General features: G+C 36.0%; 1 protein-coding gene across 2 annotated transcripts in view; it reads left to right on the top strand.

Moving 5' to 3' along the window:
* Positions 1-15,996, top strand: part of LOC150081523 (DDB1- and CUL4-associated factor 6-like) — a 328,354-nt gene that overhangs the window by 21,392 nt on the left and 290,966 nt on the right. For both annotated transcript variants that reach the window (XM_090380016.1, XM_090380015.1), the window contains exons 2-3: positions 3,319-3,380; positions 3,529-3,621. In XM_090380016.1, coding sequence (XP_090236142.1) covers positions 3,319-3,380; positions 3,529-3,621 — 155 coding nt within the window. The remainder of the gene's footprint in view (positions 1-3,318; positions 3,381-3,528; positions 3,622-15,996) is intronic.

Raw genomic sequence — 15,996 nt, 5'->3', positions numbered from 1 at the left:
CCACTGCTAATATTAATACATCATTTCTTGAATTCTTAGAGCAGGGCTAGGAACATTTTTTTCATGATATGATTTATTTTAAAAATAAACAAGGTCTCAATATTGACCTAGTGAATTTTTTTACAAGTACCTTAAATAAAATATGCTGCATGTAGAATTATAATTAATGTAGTTGGTTGCATCAATAATAGTAATAATGATAATAATTAAACGTTATTTATTTCTTACTTATCTCATTGATTACTTTAATTATTATATTCCATAAAGTTTTAGAGCATTAAGCTTCAGACTATAAGAATCTGTATAACTGCTATAAATAGTGCTGAGCATAAAGCTATGTAAATTGATAGTTTGCACTATTTACAATGTAGCTTAATTATTAAAGAAATTAATGAGATTTCTGGCATTGAATTTAGCACTAGATATTTTACAGACAAAAAGTAGAAAAAATGAAACTTTTAATAATAAGATTTATAATAACACTACTTACTATTTTTAGAATGCAACAACTGGCAATGAAGAACTGCAATGCAATACTAATGGAAATGTGAGAATTCCTTGTTTCAACCAGTTTGGGAAATGTGCACTGTCAGCATCATTAACTGGTTCTCTAGCCAATCACAGCAACTTGTGTGTTATTCTCAGATTAAGGTATTGATAATAGTACTGTATATAACACCTACACCTGGAATTCATGTGTATATCACTCTTCACATGCATACTTGCATTATCCTAAAATACCATGACTCCTCAGTTGATTTTCATTGCAATTCAGATCATTGATCAGAGCTGTATATCAGTAGAGTGACTTCTTTCAGATCACACATGTCAAACTGGTGGGCTCAAGTGTTGTCTAATATAAATTCAAATAAATTTCATAAATTATACAAATCTTTATATTTATGTATTTTAATTCAAGGAGAAAAGTTTATTGTTGAAAATATTTAATGTCTGTTTTTTCAGTATTGAGATATTCACACCAGTGTTGCCTGTGAGCACTTCTGAGCCCCAATTTTGGTTTGTGGCAATCAGCTTTCAAAGAGTAACTGTCAGAATCAGCCCTAGGAAGTGCGGGGTACCTATTTAGGGTGATTTTGAGTGCTTCCTAATACAGGACATATTATTATTATTATTGAAAATATGTGTACAGTTTATCATATTTTTTCATACAGTGGGCATGACAAAGGACTATTTTGCAATAGATACTTACTGTTAAACACTTCTAGGTCTGTACCATTATGACTTGTTTTCTCTCACAGAGGTGTATTAATTTTATAACTGTAGAGTTTCTATTTATACTTAAAGCCTAATCTTTCTTGCTTTTATCTCAGTGAATTCCAAAGTCTACACCACATTCAATGGTACACATTAGAACAAGTAGAAGCATGTGGAACATAAAAGTATTTCACAAATTCAGTACTAAATAACAGTATATGAAAAAAAAAAAAAAACAGCATGGGGCCTGATTGGGTTCAGTTAGCTGAACCAGCCTAAGGCTGGACCTGGTAAATGCCATTTGTCTGAATGTAGATTTTTTTAATCTCATGAAATAGTTTTAAGAAGCTTGCATCTTTCCAACATGCCATGACACCTTAGTTGAGAATCATTGCAATAAATTAATAATAGAAACAGTACGGAATCCAGTATTTTATGTTTCTTAACTAACAGCATAATCCCTCCTCCCTTCCTGGCCTGTCTTTTCTTTCTGTACTTTCATTCCTTATTTCTGTTTGACACTATATCTCTGATATCTCACCAATATCTGCCTGTGATGTCTTGACCAGCACTTCAAATTCATCAAATTTATTTACTAATAGCATTGGTATACATGCACCTGTTCTTACTCTTAGTTATCCTAACACAGCCCATGTATTTTCTTGTTCCATGATGACAGTCCTTGAAATCCCCAGCACCCTGCTTTCCAGACTGCTGCTCAATCCAATAGAAGCAGTGCATGAATTGCATTCACCTCTGCCTGTGGTTATTGTTAACCTATTAGTCTGTATATCCCCTCCCCCCCACTCAAGCATGGCATTTCACTCATGATCATTTGCTCTAATGCCTTAACTATTCTTTGTCTTCTACCATTTTGTTTTTTAGCAATAATTAGTCTGACTTAGAAGGAAACATTTTTTTGGACTTCATTAAGCAGAATTAATAATATTTATGAAATTTGTATGTGAATTTGCAATTAATGGTCTGTTTAAATATCCTTATTTAAAATTTTTAATGCTTCAGTTTAACAAAACTGATTCACTGGATGATTTCAAATGGGCAGCCTTTTTATTTATATATACATATATAAAATAAACATATATATATATATATATATCTCCTGGTATTGTAGAACTGGATACTCTGAAAATTAAAATCTGACATTAGCTAAAAATAAATATTGATACATAATTAATATATTTATTGATTATCTATCAATATTTATTTTAGCTGACATTAGATTTTAATTTTATAATTTTCTAGCCCCTGGACTTATAAACAAAATTTTCCACCCTTATCTGATGTTTGCTATTGCTCCATGTATTAATTTAATCATTTTGCTCTACAGTTTCCTTCTCTCTAATTGGCTGTCCAGTTCAGCCTATAATTTTGCTTAATTCATTTTGTCATATAGGATATTCACATTCTTTCTCACACCTTCGACATCTCCAATTTCTGCTTTTCCTTCTCCTATTAGTTTTGGAGTTTTGTGTAATTTATGCATTCATCTTCACACTTTTCAACAGACTTATTAATTTTACCTCATATATATAAACTTTTGTATCCTTTGCTTCTGCTTTGCCCACTCAGATGCAAATGTAATATTATTTTTATTTATATTTTTCCATTACCCCCTAACTTTTCACCCCATTTTTATACTTATTACATATATATAGTATGTATAATAATGTGTATATATTGTATATATTTCAATTATTTAATCTGGAATATTATCTTAAAGCCTTTTTATTTAAAAGTAACATATTGTTACAGTTGCATTGTCATCTTTTCAGAACAAAAAATTAATATATTTAATTTAGTTTAATGGTGATAATATTTTTGCAAGTATTATTTCAAAATAGCTATATATGTATAATATGCAACCAAACTGGTTACTTCAGCTTGGAAACAATTTGGAAAATGTCCAAAGCTGAGTAATGTTTCTTTTTATAGAGAATGTGAGAACTAGATTAGCTTGCCAGTATTTAGTTAAATATATTTGTTCTAAAATTAAAGAAATTCTAATATTTTAATTGCACATTTTGGATACATATTATGTTAATATTTGACATTTTTTGTGATTTTTTTTTCGTGTACTTATAGGTAACAGGATTTTTGTACAAAAACTTAGACTTCAAATTAAGTTACCAGTTCATGATGGCTGTGTAAGTATTATTGTAATAAGCTTTGTGTTGAAATTTGGGAACATTTTGGCTGTGTGTGTAAATAAAATACAATTTTAAAATTTCATAATATTATGTTTTGTATTAACTGTCATGTATCAAATTAATTCGTATCCTTCTGTCTGAACAGGTAAATACTATATGCTGGAATGATAGTGGAGACTACATTCTCTCTGGATCTGATGATCAACATTTGTGTATAACCCATGGTTATAAACATACTGTATGTAATACTCTTTTTATATAATTTTTATATTCACTTTATGATAACCTTACAATGCATAAATGCTGATTATAATGTAATAACAGTGTTACACACCAAGAATATAACAGAAATAATTTCTTTTGTATGTCATTTTTTATACTTATTACAGCTTAATTATTTGTCTTTTATCAATTTTGACATAGAAAGGAACTGGATGCAAAAAGTTTAATTTTGACATCATATACTTAGATTTCAGTGAAGCTTTTCATGCCATTACAAATGAAAGACTGCTGTATAAATTCGAACAGTGTAGCATTAGGAGCAAGTTATGGCTGAGTCTAAAGCAATGGTTTAGTGTCAGGAGACAGAGAATAGTTATTAATGGCCACTACTCTTCATGATCTTATATTATTAGTGGACTCCATCATGGTTCATTGCTATTTTCATTTACTGCCACTTACTCTTTTCAATACTTATTAACAATATTTATGAAGCCATATCAAATTTAATGTCTGAGTTAGTATTAGTAGTGGTGAACAATTCAAGAAAGCAAGCTTATATGGCATCATTTAAAATTTATTTATTTTTAATATTTAATTAATATTTTATTTTTTTATTTTTAATTATTTTAATAAATATTTTTAATGTTATTAATATTTATATATTTTTTTAAAATGGAATTCTGTAATTAGGATAAGAAAGGGTAGAAATTAGGACATTGAAAAATTGGGTAAGAAATAAAAAATATAGTAATAAAATATTCTCATGAAACAGAAATTTATATTTACTTTTTAAATAGAATTAGTAGTGGCAAATGATGCAAAAAAAAAAAAAGAAGCATACTTATACAGCATCAGCTAAAAGGGAAAAAAAACTTCCCACATCACCTGTCCATCCCCTGCAATAGTTTGTCTATCTTCTCCTTGAATTTATTCCAGCTGCCTACTTCCACACCAACAGATAGCAGTTTGGTCCAATAGTCAGTTATGCACTGGCTAAAGGCAAACTTCTACACTTCTATCCTCAATTTCAATTTTATGTCACCCCGTATGTGTAGTATGACCAAGAGGAAGGATTCCATCAGCGCTGAGCTTACTCAGTCCATTCAAAGCCTTAAACACCTCAGTTGGATCTTGCAGGTGCCTAGCCTCCAGATGCAGTAGTTTACAGAACTGCAGCATCTGGAGACTAGGCAGCTTAGCATCTTCAGCACTTTATAAGTAAAAGCACCCTTTTCTACCTCTCACTAAACTTGTTGCTCTTTTCTGCATGCTTTCCAACAAAACCACATTCTTCCTAAAATGAAGTTTCCAGCCTTGTAAGTAGTATTCAAGATGCCTAATCATTGCCTTATACAATAGAATAATCACCTTCTTATCCCTGCTGGAAAAATTCCTATATATCATTGACAAACCTCCATGAACTGTCCCGAAAGTCTGACTCTACTGCTTAGAGAACTTCATATCTGACTGCATGCAAATTACTCTTTTTTTTTTTTTTTTTTTTCATTCTCCACTACTCTGAGTGTGGGACCACCCAGTTGATATTAACAATATAAAATGAGGCTACCAGATTGTGTGCACTATTCAAGATGCAGCTTAACCATTGCCTTATACAATGGAATAATCACTTCCTTGTCCCTGCTGCTAAAAATCATGTATACCATTGACAAACCACATGAGCTGTCCTAATAGCCTGCCTGCATGGTCAGAGAGCTTCACATTGGGCTGTACAATTACTAATACAGTCGATTCTGGTTATTTGGGACACGTCGGGACTAGTGCATTTTGGCCCGATTAAGCGGCTGCCCCAATTATCCGAAGTTTCACGTAAATAGTTAAAAATACAATGGATCTCTGCTTTACATTTGATTCACTGTAAAATCACGTTATGACGGACTCACCATAGTAAAGTACCATTCACTATACGATATGTAGTAAGCGCCATCATTGTGATCATGTTTGTAAATTGAATTTTAATTCTCTTAAACGGCGATTCTAATTAGCAAAAATAGGAGGAAATTTATCCACAGTCTATAAAAGTAAAGATATATTAAGCACAAATTTGCCTTTTATTATCTTACCAATTAAAAAATTAAATGATACGTGAAAATCGGAAGAATATATGTGATAATCGGAATAATTAATACGTACTGTAATATGTACATACTAACTAGTTGATATTTCTGTTCACTGACATTTGTGGAAGGGGGTTAAAATTTAAAACGGTAAAAAGATAAGCAATCAATAACAAAGAACACGGCACACACAAATTACAAGTAACATGATACGTGCAAGTGAGAATGGAGTAACGAGTTACGAAGCTTTAAAAATAGGAATGAAGAGAAGATTCTGAAAATTAATTTTTTTATATGATTGTAGATTCCATGGAAGTGTGAACACATTTCACCATAATAACCCACAGAATTCCAGCTGTCGTTTGTTTGTTTGTTATTTGGTTTTTAGGAGCATTAGCAACTAAGGCCATATTGCTCCGGGGATATGCAGTGGTCATTCCCTGACCTTTCCACATCCTCCGTATTTGGTGGACACAGGCTCAAACCCCGGTTTAATCAAGAAGCGTGTGCAGGAGCACTGCTGCTCCTGCCCACCCGGCTACGGAGGCGCCTCCAACTGTCGTATTATCACAAATTCAATAAGATCGACTTTACTATCCATGTGATAGATTGCACTAACAGAAAAGCCCAATAAACAGGTGACTGCTAATTGTTTTATGGTTGGGACCTCCAGAAATCTGACTGAACCACGTATACGGTCAGAGACAATCGTAGGGTAATCTCCAGTGCTGCGGTCTCCTGCCCCGATTAAACGGCATGTTGTCCCAATTAAGCAAAGTAAACCCTGGCTATTTTCTCGATTGGGTTCTGTTCTTTAAGATTTGCCCCAAATAAATAGCTGCCCCAATTAACCGGTGGCCCAAATAACCGGAATCCACTGTATATCTCTTTAGTTCCCCACCTTGAGTGGGTTACCAGCCAATTGGTATTATTCTAGGATTATTACTATCCAAATCCAGGGCCTTGCTTTTACCAATGTTAAATCTCAATTGCCACTTTTAGCCCATCTTCCTGATTTATGTAGTAGTATAACCTGATTCCTGTCATTAACTATTGATAACTTCTGTATCATCAGCAAACCCTTACCAAGAAAGATTTAAGTTCTATAAATTGCAGTGTCTGGAAACTGGACATCTGCAAGGGGACTTGATTGAAGTAATTAAGGCTTTAAATGGATTGAGTAAATTAAATGTTGTTGGCATCCTTACTCTTTCTTGAATGATATAGGGATCTGTCACACAAAGGGGTATAGATTTAAATTAAGGATAGTTGCAGTTTTTAGATATGTGAAAACTTACCTCCAACCAGAGAGTAATTGTTTCCTTCTGGTGTTGTGGAAGAGGATAGTTTGAATAAATTTAAGGAAGAATTAGACAAATTATTAGTGGTGATGGACAGATGATACGAATAGTTTCCCCCCCTTCCTCCTTGGGCACTGCTGATAGTAATTTATAATCTCTTCTCTTAATCTGAAAATAGCCAAAATAAATTGCTTGATGTTGTCTTCTCAGCTCACACAAATTTGCCACCATGATGGTATCTATGTATGTGTGTGCAAGTCTTAGATTATCTACAGTTTTTGCTCTGGGATGGTGTTTTTTGACACTGCTCAACAAAATTAACAGAACATGTAGAAAATGTGCAACTCGTGCAGCTTGCGATGAAGCGGGACAAAATTTGGTATGATGGGGTACCACAGAATAATAATGGAAGGAGGAGACAGCGAGAAACTATGGACAAGTATAAGGGATGTTTAAAAGGGTTGTATAAGAATTACTAAAAAGGTCACATTACACAAGTTGATACAAGATGCTTGAAAATATGGTCACGACGTCAGTACAATCAATGTATGATCTTCTCCGATGGCTAAATAGGCTTGACAGCAATGAACCACGCTTGATATGAGGGTGTCTATAAGATTCTATGACAACAAAACCCATTCTTCCACCAGTGCACACCTTATCACACCAAGTGATAAGGTGTGCATTGGTGGAAGACCTTATCACACCTAGGTCCTTGAGGTTGTTGTAGACATTCTCTCAGATATGCCAGACAAGCTGTACTTGCTACCTGGGAGTCTAAAACGCTGATGGAACTGATATTCAGGTGACACTCAAATCAAGTGGACCCAATTTTGGTGAAGTCCGGTTGGTCAGCGACAGCCAAATCCTCTGCTTGCACCTTCACGATGGTGGGACTGTTAGTAATCCTGGATATAACCCCCATGCATAAGCACACTGTAGGTGACCACCCAGGTGTGAAACAACGTAAGCAGGGGTCGAAGTGTCACGCCCACACCACACCACATGGAGAAATGCTGCCCCTTTGTGTTACCAGGCAATACTAGGTGGTAGATGTTCTCATCAACCAGTGCAATACCAACCACTTTGCTTATTGGAGACTTGAAGTGGTGGAACCCATGTTTTGTCTCCAGAGCCGAGTTCCAGTTAAACCTTCCCCATCTCTTCCATCATGCAGTATGACTGATGTCTTTTGAGGTTATGATGGACATCGTGGTGAGATCCAAACTTCTTTACAATTTGAGGGCACAGCTCTAAAACGGTGTTCGCATGCCACCCGCTAGTTAGTACACTGGACCGAATCTATTGGTAACTCTGTAGGAGGCTTCCGGATCAGCTAGTGTATAATCTTGCTACCTCTACTCTGCCAGATAGTGATTGGAGGGAGTCCGAGTAGTGTTTATGCAGGGGACATTGTCGAGGCCACGTTGTGTCAAGGATCTGGGTATATTCTTACCATACGCCATATCCAAAAATTTCATTACTTCATGCAGCATGTCCCTCCCACTTTTCTTACTATTGACTACGCCATGAATTGTCAAACTAATAGAATAAGCTTATCTGCGAAAAGATCTAAACCTCCCAAACACTTCCTAGTCCATTTCACAAATATATGTGGTCTCAGTTCTAATCTCGACGATATCGATTTCCACTTGCAGTCTGCCAAACCCCATGTACTTCATCTGATGGAATCTCAGTTATCGGTTGATTCAACCACTGCTCATCTCAGTTGCCCAAATTATTTGCTGTGCGATTCCTTTCGTTTCAAAGGTGGTACTTGTGCATATGTCCATTCCGATATTCCCTGTCAGAGACTTGCTAATTTGAAATCTCCTCTTTTCAACCTTCTCTGGCTTAAAAATCTCTCTACCTCATTCTGTCAAATTCATCTGCTGTCTCTACTGTTCTCCCAACTCCACTAATCACTTGAAGCTCTTTCACTTCCTCTCTTTGCAACTTGACTTTCTCCAGTCCAACTTTCTTAATAGTGAGGTAATTTTCCTTGGTGATTTTAATGTTCACAACTCCTGCTGGCTTCCATTCTCTAGTCACACAGACCCAGCTGGTCGAGATGCTGAGGCTTTTGCAATTACTAATGACCTCTCAAACAAATTGATCATTTACCTAACAGAATACCGGACAATCGTAACCATACAGCCAACACACTTGATCTTTTTCTCACAAGCAACCCTTCTAAGTACACAGTCGAAGTGAGTGATCCTTTAGGCAACTCAGATCACAACTTGGTGATTGTCTCTTCTCCAATGGAACCTTTATCTTATGGCTATTCCCAACCTCGTGTTGTTTGGCATTACAAGAATGCAAAATGGGACATCGGATTATTTTTTCAAAACTTCTGATGTCAACGTTTGCTCAGATCGTGTCAGTGAAATTATTCTTGTAAGAATGGAATTCTTTATTCCACACTCCACTTTAAAATCTCGTCCTTAATCTAATTTTTCCAATTAATCTGCAAAGGCTGTTCAAGAGAAGAACATTGCATATCGTAATTGGCTTGTTTCCAATTCTACATTTTCATTTTCTGCCTACACCAAAGCTCGCAACAATTGTAAAGCAGTTATTAATCAGAACAAACTACATTTTTGAACAGACTAAGAGTAGAAAACTTGCTTTTTGCCTGAATGGTAGTTGAGCATTCTGATCTCTTGCCAAAGCTATCGGCTGCAACTTTTGCCCATCTCTGCTCCCACCTCTGTCAAAACCAGATGGTTCTATTGTCACTTCAGCCAAAAATAAAGCTGACCTGTTAGCATCCCATTTTTCTTCCAACTCATGTATTAATGATCTTGGTAAAACACCTCCCACCATTTCCAAAATGCTCTATTCAATGCTTCCTGTGGTCTTCTGACAAAGGGATGTCAGAAAGATTTTGATGAATCTTGATGATAAGAAAGCTCCAGGTCTTGATGGTATTTCTCCACTTGTTCTCAAAACCTGTGCTCCTGAACTTACTCCTGTTCTTTGCCGCCTTTTTTCACTTTCTTATTCCAAAGGTGTTTTTCCTTCTACTTGGAAATTTGCTCATACCAGCCAGTTCCTAAAAAGGGTGACAAATACCTCTAATCCGATTATCGTCCCATTGCAATTACTTCTACTCTTTCTAAAGTAAGGGAGAAATCAGTTAACTGCCAACTCTTAAACTACCTAGAATCCTTCCATCTGATCAACCATCGCCAGTATGGATTCCATCAGTGTCGATCCACTGGTGATATTCTGGCTTATTTTACCTATTTATGGACAAATTTAATGGAAAAGTTTGGTGAAACACAAGCAGTTTCTGTTGATCTCAAAGGCTTTTGATAGTGTTTAGCATAAAGGTCTTCTAAACAAGCTTCCATCTTATGGTTTGTCAACTGTTTTTTGTAATTAATTATCCCGTTTTCTCTCTGACTGCTCACTGAGGGTGATGGTAGATGGCCTTCTGTCTTCTAACTTCTTCACTAATGCCGTGTCCCCCAAGGTTCAGTTCTTTCCACCCACTCTTTTCCTCTTGTATATTAATGACCTTCCATTGACTGGAAATCCTATCCATAGTTTTGCCAATGATAGCTCATTGCAATCTACTACTCATTTTGAGAAATCTTGCCCTTCTCAATCAGCTTCAACTTCTCGAATATCCATACCAATTCCTTAAATGCCAATCTCTAGGTAATTCTCCATTGGGGAAAAGACAACATAGTTGATTTCAATCCTTCCAAAACTTTGTCCTGCCTTATATCTTGCAAAAAAGGATTCTTCAGCTCCTATGCTTATCTTTGGTGATACTCCGATTTCTAGGCAAAATGATATATATGTTTTGAGGATTATGCTGACTTCTAATCTCTCTTGGCACAAGCACATTACAAATATTGCTTCCTCTGCATCTAAAAAAACTTGGTTTTCTCTTTTGATCTCAGCATTACTTTTCTTCTAAACAGCTATTCACTCTGTACAAATTGCAAATCTGCCCTACCATGGAATATTGTTCCCACATCTGGGGCGGTGCCCTCAAAACCTCTCTCAGACTTCTAGATTCCATTTAGAAGAGGGCAGTTAGGTTACTTAATGACTCATCTCTCCACTCGCTGTTTCATAGATGTACTGTTTCTGCTGCATGCCTTTCTACAGATACTTCCATGGGCACTGTTCTTCGGAATTGGCTTCTTATAATTCCCACTCTCTCTTTCAAAACAGTCCGAACATGTGCCGTCACCATCCAGCATCCATTTATTGTCCATCTTCAAACTCACAGAACCAACTTTTCATCTTCCCCTTTTATTCATTCAACTACCGTTTTCTGGAACAACCTTCCATCATACGTATTTCCTGAAAATTACAGTCTACAAAAGTTCAAGTCTAATATCAACAGATATCTTCTTTTATCTTCTCAACCCCCAACCCATGCACGGTACCAAGTGTTACCAAGTGTTATAGGTTCTAATACCTCTCATTATTGGGGTTTTCATAAAAAAAAGAAAAAAAAAAAAAAAGTGGTCTCAGTGTGCATTGTTCCACACATATTTCATCAGATTTAAGTCTGGTGATTGTGCAGGCCATGGCAGTTGTTTGATATCTTCAACTTCAAGATATTCCTCTACCATTTGAGCTCTGTGCAGTGGTGTTGTCATGCATGAAAAGAAAATCTAGGCCAACTGCACCCCTAAAAAGTCGCAAATAGCATTAAATTTAAAAAAAAATTTTTTTTATTTTATTTGGTAGTTGTTGATGCATAGGCTTCTGTGGCCATATTGCACCTCCCAAGGTTTTTCCATTTTCTACTTTGATCCAAGCCCGAGGCGGGATTCGAACCCGCGACCTTTGGGTTGCCAGGCAGGCAGGCACTTTACCCACCCGGCTAGCCCGGTCGGCATAGCATCCAAGGATCTGTTCTTGGTACCTCTGCACAGTTACGGCACCCCTAACAAAAACATGAAGGGGGGGTGCAGCTGTTGATCATTATTCCACCCCCACAAGAACACTGCCTCCACCGTAAGTGTCCCTTTCTCTGATGTTGTCCAAAAGAAATAACATCTAGAATCTGTTTGTAGGCTAAAACGGGACTCATCAGAGAATAGAACTGAATCCCATTTGTTAGGGCTCCAAGTCACATGTTCATGGCACCAGTTTTGATGAGCTCTGCAGTCGTTTGGGGTAATGGGATACAAACCATTGGCTTCCTTGTGTAGAGTCCACTTGAATTGAGCCTTCTTAACACAGTCCAGTTGCAAATGTTTTCACCTGTGGTCACAGCAACCTCAAGACAGTTGATGACAGGACATCGTAGGGTTCTATCTTGTTGTTAGAACCAGATAGTGGTCTTTTCTGGTTGACATAGCCCTTGGCCATCTCCCTTCTTGTAATGGTTCCTGTCTTCTGAAACAGTTTTCATAGTCCCAAGATGACACTGCATGGCACATTAAGCCAACATGCCACCTCCACCTGAGACTGCCTAGATTCAAGTCGTCCAGTGGCCTGCCATCTTAAAGAATCATCTAAACGATAATGACTTGCCATCCTGAGTACTGGATATGTGGCTATCCCACTGAACAACACAAAAAACAGGAATGAAGTGATGTGGTTGCAACCTGTGTTTTTATTGGCATGAAACACCGATCAACACAAAAAATGTTATGAAAACAAAAATACCCAATCTTGACTAATTTCTTGCTGCTGAACACAAAAATCATATTAAAATTTCTCAATTAGCTCATGTTTTGATTTACAATTTCTTGTATTAGCGAGTTACTGGACATCATCAACTATGACTCTCAGCAAAATGCATGGTAACACCGCAGCAATAGTACCACCATGCTCTTATCACGTGGTTGGCAACTGTCGCCTGCTCTGCATCATGTGATAAGTTGTTGCCTCAAATGCGTCTTCAACTCTTGCAATAATCCTCGAATATGGCTAGTTACTGGGTGATTTGTTCTCAGTTAACAGTTGCTCTCTGTGAGATTCCTACTTTTTGCACAGTATTTGTGTCCTGTAAGATTAATATGCCCCATAATTGTGTGAATAGTCTGGATGACTTCTGTTACATATGTGGAGAAGTCATGTTAGCTTCAAGAAAGCGTCCCTTAACTCGAGCCATAAAAAAGGCCTATTATTTGTGCTTTGGGTGTAATGTAGAGGACAAGGACTGGGTTCCGCACATATGCTGCACTACCTGTTCATCAAAACTCAACACATGGGTGAATCAAAAGGGATGTTTTATGCCTTTCGCAGTGCCCATGATATGGGGGAGCCAACAAATCATGTCACAGACTGTATGGTGCCTCCTATTAGAAAAGGGATGACGATGATGGTATATCTGGGTATGTCACACAGTGATGTACTCAAATATACCATCTGCAATTTGTCCCATGCCTCACGGTGAAATACTACCTATTCCTGAATCTTTTTTTCTGTAAACTCTGATGAACACACTGATGAACATCAACTTGATAGATATACACAAAGAAGTACAGCAGCTGTCTACGTTGAGAGATCCACCATTTTGTCCAAACCTTTTTCCTTCTGAACCACATAAGATCACAGAAAGTGAGATTAATGACCTCATTAGGGATCTCGAACTGCCAAAGAATAGGGCAGAGCTTTTGGCCTCAAGGCTACAACAGTGGAATCTTCTAGATCGTTCTGTGAAAATGAAAACATTTCATACTCCAAATAAAGACTGATAAATTCTATCAAACAGAAGGTGAAATCACTGTTTGTAACAATGTTGATGGTCTAATTGCAGCAATGAACATGAGGCATGTTCCTGAAGAATGCCAACTTTTATAGATATTTTTAAGTTAACCTTAAGGCTATGTTATTACACAATGGAAACATGCTGCCTTCAGTAACTCTTGCATATGCTGTTCACAAAAAAGAAACATACACAAACATGGAGAACATCATCTTAGGTGGCAGATATGTGGTGATTTAAAAGTAATTGCCATTTCAATAGGACTACAGAAAGGTTACACTAAGTATTGTTGCTAAGGTAATTATCCCATTGTATATGGCAGCAGTTAAGTTGCATCTTGAGTTCTGCATATGGGTCTGAAAGCTTCATTTTAGGAAGGATAGTTCTGCAAGGTATGGGTGCAGAGAAGAGGAAAAAGTTAGTTAGAGATTCTCTTACCAAGAAAGACTAGTTTTGCAAATTGCATCGCCTAGAAATGAGGCAGCTAAGTTAGTTAGAGATTCTCTTACCTAAAAAGACTAGTTTTGCAAATTGCATTGTCTGGAAACGAGGCAGCTGCAAGGAGGCCCGATTAAAATGTTTAAGCTTTAAATGGATTGAGTAAACTAAGTGCTGATGGTTTCCTTATTTCTTTCTTGGTACACATAAGGGGACATATTTTTAAATTGAAAAATGATGGTTGCAGAATAGATGTGTGAAAATTTGCTTTCAGTTAGAGAGTGATTGTTGGAACAAACTTCCATTTGGTGCTGTGTGAATGGGTAGTTTGAATAAATTTAAAGAAGGATTAGACAAATTGTTGGATGTGATGTTTAGATATGGTGGGTATATATATATATTTTTTTATTATTATTTTTTTTTCTTGATGATTCTGTGTATACTTATTTCCTTGTATCATTTTGCTGCTGCTAATATTATATGAAAAAAAAAAAAAAATAAAATAAATAATAAATATATGAACACCAGCAGTTCAGTGGGAAAGGGATTGGATGATGATGTTCTAAAAAGGGTGAAATGGGAAGTGCTTTTTTTGAGTTGAAGCCATATGAGGTTGCTTTCGTGTATCATATACCACTGTTAATGCTAATTTTGAGTTGCATATTTAGATGTTTTGGATTCATTGATTGTAGGAGTTGATCTAAATATGCATTTTGTTTATTATGTTTTCTGATTTATTCTAAAGAGAGCAGTGATATAGCATATTTTTTATGTTTAGTTGGTTTTTGTAACTCTTAATGTGTAGGGGATCCACTAATATTTGGGCAGGATAACAGTTGGTGATTGAAACACAACCTCTTTTCAGAGTTTGTAGGTGCTGTTGTCCCTTATAATGCTTGTGTGTATTTTGTTTCTTTTTGTTGTGTTATTTTAGTTGTGCTCATTCTTTGTGTGTGTGTGTGTGGGCATGTGTCTCTTTGGGTGAGGAGCTTTGTGTTCGCTCCTCTGAAGGTGAGTGCTGCTTTGGTCCTTTTATTTTCTAATTTATATCTTATTTTATTTATTATTATTTGCTTTATTTTGATATTTAGGGCAGTTAGGTTTACAGGAGCAGAATAGCACCTTGCCTTACCTATAATACAATTAACATGTTCTATGCTTCTTGAATGCAAATATGCAGGTTTCGATTTTAATCCACTTGGACGGGAAGCCACCCTACTTTTAGAACTTTTCCTTCCAGTTTGACAGAAGAAAAACTGGATATTTTTGTCAAGCAACCTTCATTAGGGGCTAATTTATTCAGTTATAGTGAGAAGAAAGCCAAAAAAATGTTTCTGCCCTTTCCAATCCAGATTGACTTAATCCCATGGTTTTCAATCTCTGGTCAAAACATGTGGTTGAAAAAGCTGGCAGCAAAAGTGTTTACAGCATTTATTAATTTGTTGTACTTATTTTTTGGTTCTGGTGGTTCCTAAGTTTAATTTAATAATGATACAATTGCATTTTCATTTCCCATAATAAACTTAAAATTTAAGCTGTTTTTCTTTTTTGCTTCTGTAGCATAGTTCTTAGTTAATTTCCTCACCACAGTCAAGCTTTGGCAATATTTGTACATTTCTCAGTAATTGACAATGAATTGTTTCCTTCGGTTTCATATTGTTACCCATAATGGTATCTGATGGTCTTTATTGACAAGTTTGTTGTAAAACAAGCACTAATGAACTAAAGCAGGGGTTCCCAACCTTTTTCAAGCATCGACCCCTTATAAGAAAAAAAAAATTTCCATCAACCCCTCTTTAAAACTTAATTATTACTATAACTCTAAAATGATATGTGTATACTATATAAACTGTTAAATTTAGATTTTGTTCAGATGGAAGGACAAC

This window comes from Mastigoproctus giganteus, chromosome 8, assembly GCF_048544385.1.
Source record: "Mastigoproctus giganteus isolate SK-2022 chromosome 8, ASM4854438v1, whole genome shotgun sequence".
Classification (NCBI taxonomy): domain Eukaryota; kingdom Metazoa; phylum Arthropoda; class Arachnida; order Uropygi; family Thelyphonidae; genus Mastigoproctus; species Mastigoproctus giganteus.
This window is presented reverse-complemented; position numbering and strand designations above follow the sequence as displayed.